Consider the following 20087-nt stretch of genomic DNA (forward strand, 5'->3'; position numbering starts at 1 on the left):
TTACACTTTCTCCACTAGATGCTACACTGAGACCATCAAACATTTACTGAGCCAAAAAAAAAATATATATGTATGAAAAGTTACAGCAGAATAAAGTGTTTAAAATGAATAGCGATTATGAACATGATTTCTTTATATCACTGTACAGTGAGGAACTGATTCTGATGTCTTTTACACTAATGTAACTCCGCTGTCTTCATCAGTTACCCCTGATTTACAGCAGTGTGAACGAGAGAAAAACCAAGCCCTTAGATTTCATACTATTGATATTACTCAGAGGGAGTCATATTTTATAATCACCCAAACATGTGAAATAGTTTATTGAAAACATTTTACACTATCTGAAACTTACAGAACAGAATATTTCTCAATAATTCATTCATTTTCCTGTACATTTCAGCTCAGTAAAGCAAATCATTCACAACAAACTGAAGAAGTTGTACATTAAAAATACAATGAAGTTTACAGTTACATGGTTACCATTAAAATAATATAGCTGAGCATTATTTTCTCTGATGTTGTGCGTGCCTTTGACACCACCAGTTGGGGAAGTGTTACATAGCACAGTTCTCAGGAAGTCTGCCAGAGCTTTTCAGCTCGTAAATATTTTGTATTGTGCAATACACTCTAGCAAAACAGAACAGGGTCATATTATCTTTCAGTAATGCAGACTAGAGCAAGCATTTCTGCACAGGTTTTCTTGTATGACAAGCTTATATGATAAATAAGTTAGGCCTGTCTTGGGGTCCTTACTAAGGCAAACCAAACCAAACAGTGAGTGTTTTGCCTGATAAAGTCTTCAGGAGGGGGCTTATAATGGGTCTTCTCTTTACCCCACATTCATAGAGGACAGCTATTTCTTATGCACAATCTAGCATTTGTAATTCTACATTGAAGTGCAGTCCACATACAGTATATTACAGCACATGTCTTAAGAAACAACAATTTGGTGAAATTTATGTGTGTCTTGGTTAAAATGTAATATCCTTGAAGTGCCTCCTCTCCTGCAAAAATAGAAAGGTATGTCCTCTGTCCAAACACCCTTACTCCCACCTGCCCTGCTGTAACCTTTTTTTAATATGCCCATGTGGCCACAATTTAGGACAAAAGCTTGAATAGAAAACTATGTTCTGTTAAAGTTACATGGCGCATTAGATGAGTGAAAAGTCATCTGTTTACTGGCTAGGGACCACATCCTTACCTGGTGTAAACTGGCACAGCTTCATGGATGTCTGTGGAACTATGATTTACACCAGCTGCAGATCTGGCCCAAGATGTTAGCAAATTGGCATAGGCCCTGACTTCCTACTAACCAGCCTCACTAGCATTATCCTCATGTTAGCTTGGCAAAGACTTGCGTTGGGGTACTAGGGAAAACTCCTTTCTTCCCGCCTAGGAGCTGTGCTAAAGTTCAGCCGGCTTAGCCCGTGATGCCCTGAGCTATGGCCTTTCTCAACACAGTGTTTCAGGACAGAGTGTTCATTTTGGCAGAAAGCCACTTGCTTAAAAGGACCCAGCAGCAGGCGCGGGAGAATTTTGCAGGGTCAGGAGAAAAAGCAGCAGGCTCAGAACTACTAGCAGCTTACTTTAAAAAGAAAGTCCAGCTACATTTCTGTGGCTGATTATATTCAAAGGTAGTTTTTAAAAATAATCCATTTATTTATTTTGGTCAGTAACCTCTCTACATGCAAAACCAAGACAAAGCCGTGAATTCGAGTAAGTCATAATTCTCTGGGCAGCCTAACAAAAGGGAATGTCTTAAATGGATTTTGTTTCATTATGGTCCTTGTAAATTGGGAAACTGCCATTTGTAGGGGACTAGATGTCTCAGGGGAATGGTAAATGGCATACAGAGCCTTTAATCTCTAGCTGACTGGTTCAACTTCATCCCAGGTCAACGCCGACTGAAAGCTATTATGGTCTGATGGCTGTTCAGTGGCCTGTGTGAATGTGTTTGGGGATTTAGTCTTGTTCCCAGTGGAAAGCTATCCACTTCACATAAAAACCCCATCAGAATCGGCACTAATTGGCACCTCTGATGGCAGTCACAGCTAAGGCCAAGGACTGAACAGATCATAGAGACTGAAACGTCTCTGACGCCCGACTGAGGAATGCTGGGGACAGAAAACCTGGTGGACATTTGCCCTGCTGCAGTCCACGATGTGAGTGTTTTGTGGCCAAGCTGAAGAATTCGTCAGTCTCCAGGACTGTCAGTGCAGCACCTTTTACAAGTGTAAGCTCTCTGGCCAGAAACTCTGGGGACAGAGGACTTTGCTGTGGGAGATGGCCCAGAGGACTCCTTGGTGAGAGATGATGCAGATTGAAGACTTTGATGCATTAGGATTTTGCAGCAAGAAAGAATGCAGAGGACAGCAGCCGAGCTGAGCAGACGCCAATGAGGCCACATCTATCCATCACTTTAATAACATCATATTACTAAGGTGGGTGAGGTGATGGCAGGAGCAGGCAAGCAGGTAGCTTGGGAATGGAAACAGACTCCAAAAAGACACTTGGAAGACTGCTACTTATTAATCCAAACTGTGAGTGGGGTTTGGTGGTTGGGTGAGGTAGTGTGGACAAAGGACCTTTTCACTGATGGATGAGAAGGAAGTTAGATGGACTACTGCCCAAGTTACAGGAAAGGAGCAGATTTTACTGGCATATCTATTCTGTTCCTGTATTTTCCCAAGTTTATGACTGTGTTCCCTTTCCCCTAAAACAGATTTCCTTGTTTATACAAAGCCTTGGAGTGCGTGCGAGTATGGAAATTCTGCCAGTTAAGAGCACTCATGGAGGGTGTATTTAGTTTCCTCAGGTTTCTGGGTGGGGGTTCAAGCCCTTTTAATTACTTATTTAGAGGGACCCTAGATATTTTGCTGCCATTAACTCTGTAGCAGAAAGGTTCCAAAAGCAACACATTCAGGACATCATCATCAACAACAAAAGAACACACTGTCAGTGGTAAAAATTAGAAAAGGGGCTTCCGGGACTTGAAAACAATATCCATGTGATCAACTTTATATGGGTTACTGAAAGAAAGTAGTGGTCCTTTTTCAGCGTGATTTCTTTAGTCCTTTCTAGAATGTCATGAGGTTTTAGCATTAGCTAATTTTCTTGCAGGGCATTCTTGCATGTGATGGTCACATGGTATCATAACTACACATCATCATGTTACATACAGTGCAGCAGCAGAGTGTAGCATTGTTCTGTGATGGCTTTTTTTGTTGGCATTTAAAGATATCTCAAGCTTCTTTAGCAACCTTCAGATCATGATTGCAGGATGCCCATTCAAAGTAAAGACAATCCCAGAAAAATCTGGATGAGTGACATCCCTATGAAGTATTGGGTATGGGGAAAAGGGGTGTCATCTAAGTCCCACAAAGCTGTATACTGTAAAATAAAATCTGAGCAATTTCTTCCTATTTTTATTTTCTGTACAATATGTTACAAGAAAATTACACCTATTTTTCTGTGGCAACAATCTCATAATCTCCTTTCACTTTCCCGAGACTTCCCTCTTCACTGTCCTTATTGTATCCTTCTCTGACTCCTATCTTCACACCGTCTTCCATGCCACCCCTATGCTTGCAACTATCCTTCTGGCAGGATTTCCAATCTGAACAAAAAAGTGTGTGTGACAATCCCATTGTTTCTAGAGTGAGCAGATCTTGGTTATCTGTCAGTATCCACCAGATTCTTGATATATGGATCTGGAAACTGCTCCCTGTTGAGGCTCCTTCCAACTGTCCGCCCAAATCCCTAAGAAATTTTCCCTCCTGTTCTTTCCCTCTCATGCATTGCGGCACCCTTCAGGAATTCTCCAGATCCTCAGTATCCTTTGTTTCATGCTCCCACTTGCCACAATTCCCTCCCATGGTCCTTCCTGAACCCTGAGATTCCTACCTGTCCCCTCCCACTACCATTGGGACCTCTTAAGACTCTTCATCTGCTGTCTAGGGAAGAGGTCTTAGGAGTCATGATAGGCAGCAGAGAAAGCCACAGAGTTTGGGAAAGGAAACAAGAGCCTGTGATGGTGGCTGGAGGCTACACGGGGGACACAGTCCATATGTAAAATGGTTATCATCACATAGCAGCAGCCATTTTACTAAATATCTGGATCCCATTTGCATTTTGAAATCATATTTGGATGAAGATGAATCCAGCAAAATTACCAGCTTTGTGTATAAATTGATTATGGTTTAGGAATCTGTCATATATCCCTAACTAGAAGCAGGAATTATGGGAAATCTCACACTAGAGAGTTAATTCTCGAGACTTTCAGCCAAATGCTGCAGACTCAGGAAGTCTGGATAGATTCTGGATAAGCATAACTAGAACAGGCTTCCCGGTATTGGCAGTGGGGACCTTTACAAATTCTGAGAGCACATTCACAGAGGGAAGATTTGACATACTCAGACACCAGCTTCCTTGTGAACTGCATTATTTCTGTTTTTTAATGTGGGAACATAAAGAAAGCTTCACCCTTAAAACTCTCCAACAGAATCCCAGTAAATCAGTAGCAGGACTGGACAAAATGATCCAAACAAACCAGAAGGAACAAAAAAAGTTTAATTTCCTAGTGCTGGCTCTTACCAGAGCGGTATATCAGGTTATGCTGTCAATGAATAAAGTTGCTCTTATTTCATTTCCATCCTCTGTCCAACAGTTAACCTCCTCTCCCTGCATATTTCCCATGTTCAGGGAGCTGTGGCAGATGCAATCGACAAAAATGACTACTGCCCATTTCCCTATTTCAAATCTAGTTCTTAGTGTCCAGAATAATTACTTTCTACACTGCTGAAATACTCTGTTAACTTTTAAAAGCTAGAAAATTTTGCTGGAAAATGCAGTATTTCTTTTTGAGAATCTTCCCACCCACCTCCCCAGCACACACCCATCCTCTGTTGGAATCAGTGAAAAACATTCATTCTGAACATGAGCCGTAGAAAAACAGAGCCTGATCTGAGGCAACTATCATCAGTGTCTCTTGCTGCAGTGGTAGACAGAACACAAACAAATCTCCCCTTCATCCCAGCAGTGAGCTGATCATTAGGCCAATATCAAAAGTATATCATGTATGTATCTGTTTCTCTTGGTAAGCATGCCATTTATGATTCATGCACAGCATGCATTTGTAGTATAAATCAGGATCTTGGGCAGCAGAATGTTCACAAGCAGTGGATGTCAATTTCCCCTATCATAAGCTGCATAGGCTTTGGGTGGAGGGGAACCTTAGCTTCTCCCAAGTGTCTTGTGGCAAAGCAAATCTAGAAAGCAGAGTGGTAGCTGCAGCAGCACAACTGAACTGCTGCTGATAGTACTGCAGCTGTTCCTTTGTTTGCTCTCTGCCATCATGCCATTGTTGATGATGTCAACTGGCAGCAGTAGCATGGAGCGGGATATCAGTTCCTGGCACATTTGTCAAAGACCAGAGGTTCTGAATGTGCAACACAAACATGGTTTTGCATCCGCAGTAATGTGAACCAGAAGTTGATTGTATCTTGGAATGTGCACATGAACCAGAGCAACAGGAAAGGTCTTGGAATTCTGGGCAAAACATAGCTGGTAGCTGGGCATGGTTCTAACACTGTATATGTCTCAGTAACTTTACAATTATGCAGAAGTATTAAATTGGAGTGAGGCTGGTTGTGGATCAGGAAGGAGAATAAGGAATGAGATTTTATATGAGAGCCGTATGAAGATCTATGCTATTATATCAGAACAGAATTTTGTTTGTTTTAGTTTTAGTTTGTTTTAATATATCTCAAGCAGCAGGACACTGAGCAATAGCAGTCAGCCTTGTAATAAAGAGGATTATCGATTTTCAGATTCATCTAGTGCAAGATAATTAATAATTAATACATGTGGTCTAATAAAATAATAGAAAAATCAATAGAAGAATCAAGCCTTGCCTGAGAAATATAATAGCCATTTCATGGTACCATTAGGTACCTTTTTTGATAACTATCAGATTTTTTATTATTCAAGTAAAGAGTTAATAGGTTCTAGAGTAGTCTAAACACTTACAGATTAAAAATAGCTTTAATAATTAAATTAGGCCCTGTCTGTAGAAAGTGATGTAATTCTTGCACAAAGTGCTTTTTTCTTAATACACAGGATACAGTGGCCATTCCCAGGTCAAGAATAAGTTCACATGATTCAACAATCTTCTCTTGCCCATACTCCCACCTAAACTGAGTATTTCTCACAGCTCCATTCTTAGGAGAAAATGCGGAAGGGCAGAGAAAGGCGAAAATGAAAGAGTCCCAATGTCCAGGGGCCGTTAGTTGAATCACAGCTCAGTCATGCATTGAAGTAAATGCATTTGCTCAAAAACATGAAATCAGATTTAAATTCATGTATTCAAACCATCTCATACTGATGTGTTAACACTACAGCAAAGCTGCACATTGTGATTTGGACAATGCATCGAACAGGGGGAGTAAGGGAAAGTAAGAAACCTGTTTACACCACCATGCAGATTACCCCAGACCTTGGAACTCCTAGAGCATCCTTCTTGTTCCCCCCCACTCCCTGGAGCAGATGGTAGGGGAAAGGTGAGGAATAGACAGAGACTTGGTTCTAGCCCTCCACATGACACCCACAGCAGCTCTGCCAGCAAGTGGAGTGTAATAATTTGCTGCTAGAATATGCCAGCAGCAAATTATTGCACCCTGGAGCAAGGGGGAAACAGGACTCAGAGGAGTCTCTCAAGTGTCTCTGTACAACGCTTCCTGAGGCAAAGCCATGTGAAAGATTGAGTGGTTAGGCAGGGCCTGGAGCAAAAATGCTTTAGTCTTAGAGGGACATAGAGTTGGAAGGGACCTCAGGAGGTCATCTAGTCCAACCCCCTGCTCAGAGCAGAACTAACCTCAGCTAAATAATCCCAGAGAGGGTTTTGTCAAGCCGCAGCTTAAAAACCTCTGAAGATGGAGATTCCACCACCTCCCTAGGTAACCCATTCCAGTGCTTCACTACCCTCCTACTGAAAAACTTTTTCCTAATGTCCAACGTAGATCTCCCCCCCTGCAATTGAGACCGTTGCTCCTTGTTCTGTTGTCTGCCACCACTGAGAACAGCCTAGCTCCATCCTCCCTGGAACCCCCTTTCAGGTAGTTAAAGACTGCTATCAAATCCCCCCTCATTCTTCTCTTTTGTAGACTGAACAAGCCTAGTTCCTTCAGCCTCTCCTCATAAGTCTTGTGCTCCAGCCCCCTAATCATTTTTGTTGCCCTCCGCTGGACTCTCTCTAACTTCTCCACATCCTTGTTGTAGTGGGGGGCCCAAAACTGGACACAATACTCCAAATGAGGCCTCACCAATGCCGAATAGAGGGGAATAATCACTTCCCGTGATCTGCTGGCAATGCTCCTACTAATGCAGCCCAATATGCTATTAGCCTTCTTGGCATCCAGGGTACACTGTTGACTCATATCCAGCTTCTTATCCACTGTAACCCCCAGGTCCTTTTCTGCAGAACTGCTGCCTAGCTCGTCGGTCCCCAGTCTGTAGCTGTGCATGGGATTCTTCCATCCTAAGTACAGGACTCTGCACTTGTCCTTGTTGAACCTCATTAGATTTCTTTTGGCCCAATCCTCCAGTTTGTTTAGGTCCTTCTGTACCCTATCCCTACCTTCCAGGGTATCTACCACTCCCCCCATCTTAGTGTCATCTGCAAACTTGCTGAGGGTGCAATCTACCCCATCCTCCAGATCATTGATGAAGATGTTGAACAAAACCGGCCCCAGGACCGACCCCTGGGGCACTCTGCTTGTGACCGGCTGCCACCTAGACATGGAGCCATTGATCACTACTCGTTGAGCCCTATGCTCTAGCCAGTTCTCTATCCATTTTATAGTCCATTCATCCAACCCATACTTCCTTAACTTACTGATAAGAATACTGTGAGAGACAGTATCAAAAGCTTTGCGAAAGTCAAGGTATATCACGTCCACCGCTTTCCCCACATCCACAGAGCCAGGCACCACTTCATAGAAAGCAATCAGGTTGGTCAGGCATGACTTTCCCATCATCAAGACAGAATAGTTGCAAATGAACATGCCCCTCTGTGCTTGAATGGGATCCTTTACATTGATTTTGACAGTATCAAGGGTATTTTGCACAGGAGAGCAAGTATTACCCAGAAAGAGGGTTGCCCTGGGGAGACATTTGTGTAACTAAGCCCTTTGTATTGCACAGGACCAAATAGACTCTGATAAAAAGGGATAAAAAAAAGGTTTACTCTAAGCCAGAGTAAAGAATTGAGGGTTGAATACGGGCCTAATCAAAAATGGCCTTTGTACTCTCCCACTGTGTGCTGGTCTGGTCCCAGGTTGCTCTAAGCAATGCTGCTTCAATACTGCTAAGGAAACTATTTAAGTGGGGTGTATGGGAACTCTGTCCACACAAACTTTCCTTAGCCAAAGCCCCTATGCCTCCATCAGGGAGAGGGTGATATAGGACCCATTATTCCAGCTCTATGCCACTTCCCCTGAATGGAGATGATCCTCCCAAGGCTGGCTATTTCTTGCTTTGGAGCTGTTTTGTATTTGCAGTGTACCCCGAACAGAAGATTTAGGTCCCAGAATCCAGTTTTATGAACTGCAGTCATGACTGGTCATTCATATTCCACCCAGATTCATGAAGGACTATGATTTTCAAAGTTGACAGGATGATATGACTCATTTACAAACACATTTATTTCAATCAACGTCATTTATAGTATACAGGACTAGGGTGCACCACCCAGTGCACCAGGATCTTCTTCAGATTACATTTCCTGCACTGGGGAATGTTTATCTGCAAGCTGCTCAAACATGACTGCATCATAAAAGTTACATGCTTCCAATATTGCTTTGTGCAAACATTATTAATTATTTGCTTTGCCAGCCTATCGGGTATAAAATAATAGCCCATCAGCTAAACCAAATTCATTTGCCTTGTCTCCAGCGTCAAGCTGCAAGATCGCATAATATTATTCCTACTAAGACAGTAGGAGACAAGTAAGTTCTAACTCCTATTTTTTTTCTAAATAGATCTGCTTCTTCTCTGCTTTGCTGAAGGTTTACCATGATAGGTTAGGCTGGAACTGGGGGGACGGAGGAAGGTTAGCAACAGCTTTGTACAGAATGAAATAAAGATCATGATAAAAAAGAAGAAACAGACCCATTGCTGATGCTTCAATTCCAAATGAAAAAAAAAAAAAAAAAGGTGGTGTGGTTAGATATATGCATTGCTCTAATTCGAAAGGCTGTTTAACACTGAACCCCACTATTCAAACTGGCTTAATTTTGAATCTCTGGTACAAAACTCTTGCCACAAACACTTGCCTATCAATCCATTAACTTGCACAACGTTTCCTATTGCTCTGCAGATAACCACACTTCTATACCACTGTCAAAGATGACTTAATTAGTAACCACTTAGGGAGAAAAGATGCTCTCATATCCTATTCTGTTTGTTGATCTGCACTGCCTTCCTAAATATCTACGACATTTGAACAGAACTAGTGACACTGTAGAGATATTTTTGCTGATATGGAGTTTCTAGATTGCTTTGTGAAATATGTTTTAATCTTTATGTCTTGTCGTACTTTATCATTGGGTCCAGTAATCTGTATTATCATCATTTAATATTTGCGGTGCCAACTAATTCAGCTTCTAATCAGCTTTTATATGCAAAATAGTATTAATTCTAAACAAAAGTTTTGTAATGTGCAGGGGAAAAAAGATTTAAGGACAAATTCATCCCTGGCATAATGCCACTGAAATCAATTAGCCAAGCCCTTTGTCATTTTGATGCAAGTGTGAATTAAGTAAGAACAGGTTAGACAAACACCTGTCAGGGATGGTGTAGGTATACTTGGTTCTGCCTAAGTGCAGAGAGCTAGATTAGACAGCTTTCCTACATTTCTATGATTCTATGAATTAGGTTCCCTGTGGGTCCTATGACCTGATTTATCGAAGTGCTGAGCGTTCACAGCTCTCATTGACTTCATCTGGATTTATGGATGTTCAGCACTTCTGAAAGTAAGGCCTGGATAGTATTCTGCATAACAAAGGATGAAAATGTCTATTAGCTAAAAGCAGTTCACTCTACTATAACATTTACAAAGAGATGAATAACGTACACTATCATCCACATTACTAAAGTGGGTCGAATAATTCACTGCAAATCTGGGCAATTTTTTAATCAAATACTTCTTATGAATAAGTGTTTTCCTTATTCAGTGCCTTCCTAGATGGCTGAATAACACTATGCAGATAATACTTCATGCAAATATTGGCATATCCCTCCCATTCAATAATTATTTCCAAATCAATTTAATAATTGTTCATTATTATTAATTCATTGAGCTAAATGCCATACTAACTAATAGACAGACTAGGTCCCAGCCCCAAATAGCTTAGACTCCAACCTGATAACTCCAACCCAGGGTGGCCCTATGCTTACATGAAAGATTTGCAGGATTGGGGCCAAAGCAGAGAAAGCAAAATGAGGGAAGACAAAACACAGAGAGGAAGTCGGGAAAATAGAGAACAAGGGTTACCAAATAGAAGATCATGAGATGGCTTAGTAGTACTTTATACATTGGTGGGTATGGCTTTTTTTGTTCTGTTCATTGCTATCATTTTTGTTATTTGTTTTCTAATCTTTTGCCTATTATCTTTTTTCTTTTAATTCTTACCATTTCCAACACTCAGTTTTTAATTATTTTCAATCCTTGCCTACTTTCTACCTTTTTGTAACAACTCACACAGCTCTAGGGGCCAATCCAGTGAAGGCAGACACTCCCCTGCGTAACTGTAAGCACACAAGTGATTCCATTGACTTGTAAATACGTGTGTTCAAGATCCGAGCCCAAGGCATTGCCTCTGATTGGAAAATGCAGGGAATTTCTGAGTGGTGATCTTGTTTTATTTCCCAGCACTTTGCTACATTCCCTTATATATTAAGTTGATGACTTAATATCTACCAATTCATCACCTTGGATGAAATTCCCTCCTGCACAGAAGCCTGTCACTATTTAAGTCTCACTTAGACTCTCAAAACAGGGCTTACCTGGGAATTAAGTGGTGCATAGGGCTGGTTCTGGCCCTCTGCACAAGGATGAATTTCACCCTATTGAATTATTCTATATTGTGCTGGATAATGGGAGATGGCATTACTGCATTCCATTGTACTAGTACTTGTTCGAATAAAACACTATTTCAAAAAGATAATATGGCAGAAAACTAACGTTTCTGATGATGGGGACTGCTTGGAGCATTGCATTCACTATGTTACAATATATTAATCCGTATATCTTTATTCTAATTTTTTTCTTTTTAGGTTTCAAAGATGAAACTTTACCTAGCCTTGTGCTTGTGTTTTCTTGTCACCTTTACTGAAGCAAAAGATAAAATACCTTTAACAAGAGAACAGCTCCTCTCAAAAGTTGGCAACCAGGACATGTTAAAGGGCAAGGAAAATAGCGTGTTAAATGTCCAATCAGAACCAGTTTATGAAGGTAAGGCCCTACTCCTTCCCCCCAGATAAAACAGTCCAAGAAAAGCAGAGTCATAAAAGCTGGGGCTAGGTCTAGTAGTTACACAAAAGGAATGGGAGTCAGGATGCTCAAATTCTATTTCCCTCTTTGCCAATGACTTAACCTCTCTCTGCCTCAGCTTCACAGGCTAGGCCGGAGTTGAATCAACCATCTTCTGATACATAGTCAATCAGGCACTTTATGCACTGGGCAGCAGTTTAATCATGCACTGTATCCATAAAAAAAGCCTCTCACTCGTAGCTACTTTTAAGAGAGAAACCTCATGCATTAAAGACGGAAAGATAAAGAGAACATGGCATAGGTAACTTTTTAAGCTTGGTTCAATTCTTAATGCCAGTTGTTAAAGAGGGAGGGGATTAGTGTGTATTAGGAGCCTCATCAAAGGCTCCAGTCGGACTGCTTATGTGAGTAATAGCTGCAGGATTGAATCTGAATTTTCTAAGCCTTGGCTGCAGTGACTACACAAAGGTATTGATTCTTCTGCCAGTGAAATCAATTGCAAAACTCCCATTGACCTCAGTGGCAGTAGAATGGGGTTTAAGAGAAGCGGAGGTGTCTGAGCAGTTTTGCATCTCTTAATTAGCTGTCCTTAAACTAAAGTCAATAATTAACAAAGAAGGGAGACAGAAACAAATTCAAAAATAACCTTAAACAAGTGAAGTGGAGAAGGAGAAGGCAGATGGAGAATTGTGTCAAATAGCACATGGTCAAGTAATTTAGGTCTAAAATGTTGATTCAGAAATATTATAATGTATTGGTGAAAAAGGTTCCTCTTGATTCTAATTATCTACTTTTTCCTGGCATTTGGAGACACATTTTAGGTCTTATATTTAAATCTAAAATGTCATGGTGAAATCCGCCTTCTATGAGAAAGAAAGCGTTAGTGATGCACAAGAAGAGGTACGGCATTCTTAGGAGATGCTTTATAAATGAAATATATATTGTATATACGTAATTGGTTAGTTAGTAGATAAAGTGATAGAAGATAGTGCTCAAGAATATGTAGCATTATTCCTGGGTTTTGTAGAACCAATTAAATTTGCTATTGTGGACAGCAAATATTTTCTTGTGTGCAGCTCTGATCAGGTGCTACCTTAGGACATACAGGAAAGCTTGCTGCTTGCTTGTCTATTGCTAAAAGTAGGAACACGGGAGTAAAAGAGCAGGAATAAAAGAGTAAAACCCATGGAAAGGAAGTCATATAAAAATGCATCCCTCTGCAATGTACGTTTGGGGAGAAATTCAGGAAGATCAGGTTATATATAATCTTGCTGAAGAGGGGATGAGGTAGAGGGGAAATTACCCATCACCTCTCTTTCCCCAACACATCGGGCAGCTTGCAGGATTGGAGTGCAAGCCTTCTGCAATGCATTACATGCAAGCCAATGGGCTGGAGTGCTGGCTGCTACCCCACCCTACACCCTAAATGGGGGACCTCAGCAACTGTATGTGCATAAGCATGAATTTGGTAGTATCTCATCACTCTACCCTAAAAATTCCACTTTATCTTGGCCTATTTACGGTGGTACAGGGCCTATTTCACCAGAGTTCTGAGGAGGAAGATGAGCCTCCAATCCCATATAGATGCTCTGTGTATGCTGATCTATGCACAGGGCCTCTAGAGCATATATCATCTTCTGCATTCCCTCCACCACAGGCTTCATCCTACCATGGTGTTATCCAAAGACTGGACTTTCATATGTGTCACTCTCACTCATCTAATCTTTTGGTTTCTGGACGGGGTGATTTGGGAGACCACACTGAAAGAAATATTATAGAACGAATACATTTACCAGTGATCATTCATACAAGAAGAACAGGGTGCATGTACATTCCAATGCATCATTGTAACCATTGTTATCTATTTTATGGTGAGCTGCAGAACAGATGCATTCAAAATTTCTAGTTCCTTGCACTGGTATCTGCTTTAACTCTCCAGTGCTTCTTACTATGTGGAATGCTCCATGTTTTGGTCCAAAATATTAGCTAATAGTCCATGGGAGTTAGGAGACTAGGGCACTTTTGAAAATCTGGCTTTATGTGCCTGAGCCAGAACCCACTGAACTAAACAGAAGTCTTTCCACTGACTTCAATAACCTTTGGAATAGGGCCCAAACCCCATTTTAAACTCAAAAGACTGGTTCAGATCCACAAAGGGAGTTAGGCACCTAAATCTGGAGTTTAGGTGCCTAAATCCCAGTTTTAGGCACCATCGCAATCCATAAAACCCACGCTTAGCTGTCGCCTAACTAACTCTCTAGGTGCTTACATTTTTACTGTAAAAGACCCCGTGGCACCTATGTTTCTGCCTCTGGGTATATGGACTCCTACCTCGCTCTAGGTGTCTAGGTGAGTCTCTCCCCCCCTAAGCCCAAGTGCAATCCATAACCCAGAGGAAGATAGGTGTTCGCTTGCCTGTTTGCTTGAGGGGCCTGACCCAGTACATGTGCTCAGAGCATGCCTACTGGATCAGCTCCATTCAAAATCTGGCAGGAGGAGAAAGTAGTGGTGGCAGCAACCGTGGCAAGCAGCCTAACTAGTTTGAAGGCAGAGCTTGAAAAATGTATGAAGAGGATTGTGTGACAGGTTTTTTTGCACTAGCAGGGGACGGGACTCCATGGGCCCGGAGGTTCTTTCCAGTGCTATGGACTATGTATTTCATCGTAGGCAGACATATTGAGCTCTGGCAGTCAACTAGCAACAAGATTTCAAGTGTTTATCTACGTGCAAGTTACAAAGCAGTAGTCTTTCAGAAAACCAGAGAATTTATAAATGGAAAACTAATATCATTAGGTCATCTAGTTCAGCTCCTTGCCCATGCAAGAGTTTTATCTACACTCGTGCCGAGTTAACTTAGTGACAGCAAGGGCCACTGTAGAAACTTACAAGGAGCTTGATACCTGAATGGCAAAGAAAAGGAATGCACACAAATATTGCTTCTTCTCATAGCTTCCTTGTAAGGTCAATAGAAATTTGCTTGTTGAGTTCTCATGTAATAAAAAATGTGCACAGAATTAGTTTGGTCTTAACACTGTAGTTTATGACATTCTAGATTTTTGCAGCAACATTATGTAGTTCATAGGGTAAGTACTCAAAGGAAAGATTTACCTGTTACTCTATTTACTATGTAGAAAGAATCTCAAGTTTCAAGCCTCCAACACCAGGAGCCACGGCAAGCCAGGGATAGTGTAAGTTTAGGCCAAAGGGATTTAGTTATCGGTTAAATGCTTACAGTTTGTTATAAGTCTCTAGATTTCTCTCTCTCTTCTCCAGTGTGATTCCACCAATGAATCAAAGACTGGACTTTGTCTTTCATAAGGTGTCTTTCAGCTATCTGGCAACTCTTCAGCTTACTGTAATTTCAATATATGTAAGTGTTCCAGTACAATACAACATTTAATCTCCATTTAGGGAGCGGTTATGCCAGGGTTTGCCTCTGATGACTCCACAGGATGCAATAGTTCTCACACTGCATGTAGGGTAAATGTTCAGAAACTGTTTGCTTTCTATTGCTTTATTTAGGGTAGAGTCTTAAAAAAAAAATCTCTCAATCCCAATTTAAGAATAGATTTAAGTATTTAGGAGCCTAAGCTCCATGGACTTTTAATGGGATTTAGGCTTATAAATCACTTTGGCATTTTTGAAAATTTTACCCCTAATCTAGTGTGTGTCAAAATGGTACATGACTCTTTAAAAGATACAGCTGACACCTGTGACATGGTCTCTGCCAAAAACAGAGATTCTGCGACTTCTAGTTCAGAAACTGTGGAAAACAGTAGGGGAAGATCAGAATCCTGGCGTTTCTTAGTCTCCTCCATGGCAAGAAGAGCAGGTCTATCCTCTTCCAGGATGCAATCAACTTAACAGGCGCTTTTTTTTTTTTTTTTTTTCCCCAGAATACATTGCAAGAGACTGCAGAGCAGCTTATCTAAATGGCAGAAGACAAAGCGGACTGTATGTTGTCCGTCCCAAAAACTCCTCCTTGATAGTGGTGTACTGTGAAATGAGCCAAGCTGCAGGGGGCTGGACAGTCCTGATGAGAAATACAGTCAGCCAAAAGACAGCCTGGGCCAGGTCGTGGACTGCCTATAAGAATGGCTTTGGTGAACTGGAGGGCAACCACTGGCTTGGCAATGAATTTATTCACCTCTTAACAAGGCAAAATGCCTTCGCTGTAAGATTTGTCCTGGTCACCGCTGACAACAAAACAATACATGCTGATTACCATAGCTTTGAACTGGATAGTGAGGCAAATGGTTATGCTCTGAGGTTAGGGGACCATTCAGGTGATGCAGGAGATGCTCTGACCGTTATGTATGAGACAGGCATTCATGATAACATGAAGTTCTCCACTTCAGACAGGGATCAAGACAGGAGGGTTCCTGATAATTGTGCCATAAGGCACGGTGGAGGCTGGTGGTATGACAACTGTCGTTCTGCCGTCCTGAGCAGTGACCAGGGCATTTACTGGAAGGATGTTTGTGTTCTGAATTCAAACCCTTGCCAGTCAGCTTATGTGAAGATTAGACCAAATGGGAAAAACTGTATAAAACATATGAAAATTTAATTATTTCTTCCTTGTCAGTCAGCAGCCCTTTCTGCTTATATTAGCTCAACTCTGAGGCCAATCAAACCAACCACCAATATGCAATCTGTGTATTTCAAGGTCTAATTTTTTTCATTCAGAATGTTCTTAACCACGGGATTAAATATTTTGGGCCAATTTACAGCACACTCCATTGAAATCTGAGCTGTTCTGAGTGTAGTCTATTCACTTGTAAAATATGTGATTTATGTTCCAACAGGAAAGAAAAGTGGCAATGTAGCCGTAATTACTGTACTTTAATGGAAAATAAATATTACTGATGATTTATAGGAATCTGAAATAAATGTGCAAAACATAAATAAAGAGATAAATATTGTTTTCTTTTCAAATAAATCATTCCCCATTTACACTTGAGTAGACAGGAGTTGTGACATCAAGTCTTGTAGCCCTTTATCACTGCAGACCTGTCATTTTTGTTCATTAGCTCTGAAAGTTCTGCAAATATTAAACTAATATCCAATACAGGTGGGGAACTCTAAGCAGACAATGAACTTTTCCTCATGCCAACATGTTATTCTCAGTATTTTAAAACCATGTCCACATGGGAGGTAAACTTTCAGGAGAAGCACACAAATGTCTCTGCAGAATATGAAAGAAAGAGAGCATAGCAATGTATTTTTTGATAATAAAAATACTTCTAGCTGCCTGGTGTGGCAATTTAGTCTCAGCCCAGAATGATTGTCATGCATAGACTCTAAGCTTTGTTCCCAAAGTCACCCTCCATCCTCTAAGACTCAGAAGAAGGCAGCATCCTTGTCCCTATAGACAGGGGTATCTTGGATCCCTCTAAGTAACTGCTTTAGCTGACATTTGACTGTCGTTCTTAAATACTCCCTCTGACCAATGGTGGCATTGACTGATTCCAGATGGATTGTATGTCCACAAATATTTGGAGGGATGATGGGTACTAAAGGAAAAACGGAGGTGGAATTGATAGAGGACCTGCATGCCCTTAATAAGAGAAATTTGGAAAACACCAAGTTTTTTTTGGAAGCAGATAATAGATTCTAGGCTTTTCCCCTATTATTTTCTCTATTACCTATATTCATACAATTTTGTACTCCTATGAGATGATCTCAAAGCCATTTGCAAATTTTAGTTAATCCTCCCAATATCCATGGGAGGTAGGTAAGTATTATCACCATTTTATATTTAGGGAAATTGGTGCACAGTGAAGTCAAGTGACTTGCCCAAGGTCATAGAGACTCATTGGCAGAACCAGAGAGTTAAAATGTAGGTATCCTGATTTCCAGTCCTTTATTCATACTACTGGATGTTGTCACATGCTATTAAGTGATTATCAGAATACACTGTTCTAAATTTGCCGATGGTTGAATAATCAGATGTGGTTTGCCCCTACTTATGTAATACAACCACATTTAATGGATGAAATATTTTAGACTAAGATTATAACAAAAACTGGAAAAATGTCTCCACTCAGGGCAGATGGATAGATCATGGTGCCTGCTGTTAACCATTAAATTAGTGGTGACAGGAATATCTTCCACAAAAGCGTCTCTAGCCAGCAAAACTTCACATATCTCTAGACTGAGAAGCTTTCTCTTTACATGATTTGATTGCTACTGAGTCTTAGTTTTTAGATATTTTTTAGACTTTGTTCTTTGGGCAGGAAATGTGTCTTCCTCTGTTTTTGGACAGCTCTCAGCAAACTGTGAGTGAAACTGCAAAGTAATGTCATGATTATTTTTAGCAGCAAAGTCTGTGCTCCATAACAATCAAAATATCTGGGAGGAATTCATATGCAGAAGAGCCTATCCAGGGAAGCCTCACCAGTCTCCCCAAGTAGCTTTATTTATTATTACAAACGCTTTCTTCATTTCCACATGCACCATATCACTCAGCTAAATGAACTCCGGTAACATATATGCCACAGACTGCATGATTTTCATTATCCATACATTTCTATTGTTGCAGACCTCCTAAAATAACTGGGATATTGCTAACGGTGTCATTTAGAACTTTTATTACTGAATTACACTGGTAGCTTAAGCCCTCAGTGGAATAGATGTAAAATTCTTGGTAGGGTATAGTGGACTGATATATAATACATTCTGATCATCTGCTTAATGTACCATTCCCTCACTAGTACAAATAAAACAGTATAAGTCTTACTTTGCTTTTGACACTTCTAAGAAGCTTCAGAAAACAATATATCCGTGAAATCCAACCCATTCAAAAATATATTAACAAAATGAACAACTTCAGTTGGGTGAAGCAGGTGAAGGCAATGAGATTTCCACCATTTACACATGTCCTGAGTTAGACACAACTTTAAATGGAGATAGAACTTTCCTCTATGAACTGGTCTGGCCTGAGACCTGGGGTTAGGATAGCTATCTGCCTTAGATATTTATATGGTCCCCATTATCATAGTATCTGAGCACCTCACAATCTTTAATGTATTTTTCCTACCAGCACCGCTGTAAAGTAGAAGTACTATTATCCCCATTTTATGGTAGAGAACTGAGACACAAAGAGACTAAGGGTATGTCTACACTGCAGAGTGAGATTGACTTACTTAAGGTCGACTTTTACCCCCCAATTTTTAGAAGTCACTGGAGCGTGTATACACTACGGTCTTTGTACCGGGCTCGTGCGTCCACACTTGCCATGCTTGCATTGACATTCAAAGTAGTGTACTGTGGGTTGCTATCCCACAGTGCAACTAGCCGCAGTGGCTGTTGGGATGAGTTTCATTGTCCCATGATGCAACGCTCCTTCCTCCTCCCTTCTTCCTCCAAACAAACAGGAAACCGATTTTCACACTGTTTGTTTATGCCGCACGCTTGCCATTGCTGCGGAGCCAACTCAACTCTGCACTAATATTGTGAGCATCACAAATACATCACAGCTTATCATTGAGTATTTTCGAAATAGAACAAGAAGCCAAAGCACAGACAACAGCGATGCCACCGAGGCTGCCCTGCTACAAGCCATCGAGCAGAACAATTCCCGATTGCTGCAGGCATCATCTGCAATCCGTGGTGCACCGATTCTGGGCTCCGGAAACAAGCACAGACTGGTGGGACCACATTGTTATGCAGCGTGGGATGATGACCAGTGGCTGCAAGACCTTCATATGCGAAAAGCAGCTTTCCTGGAACTTTGCTCGGAGCTGGCCCCATCCCTGAAGTGCGTGAATATTCGTTCGAGACAAGCTCTGACAGTGGAGAAGAGAGTTGCCATCGCTCTGTGGAAGCTGGCAACCCGCAGCTGTTACTGCTCAGTTGGGAATCAATTCGGAGTCGGTAAATCTACAGTGGGCGCTGCAGTGATTCAAGTGTGCAGTGCCATCAATAGACTTCTGCTATGAAGGCTAGTGACTTTGGGAAATGTGAAGGACATAGTGGAGGGGTTTGCCACGATGGGCTTCCCAAACTGCAGGGGGAGGCATTGATGGGATGCACATCTCTATCTTAGCGCCTGCCCACCTAGCAAGAGACTACATAAACTGCAAAGGGTACTTTTCCATGGTCTTGCAGGGGCTTGTGGATCACAGGGGTCGTTTCACTGACATCTATGTGGGGTGGTCTGGGAAGGTGCATGACGTGAGTGTATTTCGGAATTTGGGGCTGTTCTCTAACATGCAAGCGAGCACTGTCTTCCCTGATCAAAAAATTCACATCGGGGGTGTGGAAATGCCAATAGTCATCCTAGGGGATCCTGCTTACCCCTTGGCTAATGAAGCCGTACACCGGGCACCTTGACAGTGACAAGGAGTGTTTTAATAACAGGTTAAGCACTTGCAGAATGGTTGTTGAATGTGTGTTTGGGCGTTTGAAGGTCAGATGGAGGCGTCTGCTCACTAGGCTGGACATGAGTGAAAAGAACCTCCCGTCAGTGATATCTGCGTGCTGTGTTCTTCATAATGTGTGTGAAGCGAAGGGGTAGAGGTTCCCCCAGGGTTGAGCT

General features: G+C 41.4%; 1 protein-coding gene across 3 annotated transcripts; it reads left to right on the top strand.

Moving 5' to 3' along the window:
• Positions 1 to 1577: 1577 nt before the first annotated feature.
• Positions 1578 to 16274, top strand: LOC137167805 (fibrinogen-like protein 1-like protein). 3 transcript variants are annotated; one of them, XM_067570093.1, is made up of 4 exons: positions 1578 to 1716; positions 8950 to 9002; positions 11332 to 11509; positions 15445 to 16274. In XM_067570093.1, exons 3-4 carry the CDS (start codon positions 11341 to 11343, stop codon positions 16113 to 16115), a joined length of 840 nt encoding a protein of 279 aa, XP_067426194.1. In that variant the 5' UTR covers positions 1578 to 1716; positions 8950 to 9002; positions 11332 to 11340; the 3' UTR covers positions 16116 to 16274. The 3 variants fall into 3 exon arrangements, with proteins under 3 accessions (XP_067426194.1, XP_067426196.1, XP_067426195.1); XM_067570094.1 differs by lacking the exon at positions 1578 to 1716 and adding an exon at positions 1959 to 2441; XM_067570095.1 differs by lacking the exon at positions 8950 to 9002.
• The last annotated feature ends 3813 nt before the right edge of the window (positions 16275 to 20087 follow it).

Source organism: Emydura macquarii, unplaced genomic scaffold (genome assembly GCF_026122565.2).
Source record: "Emydura macquarii macquarii isolate MOO-44397 ecotype Brisbane River unplaced genomic scaffold, CSIRO-AGI_Emac_v2 contig_2988, whole genome shotgun sequence".
Lineage (NCBI taxonomy): Eukaryota > Metazoa > Chordata > Testudines > Chelidae > Emydura > Emydura macquarii.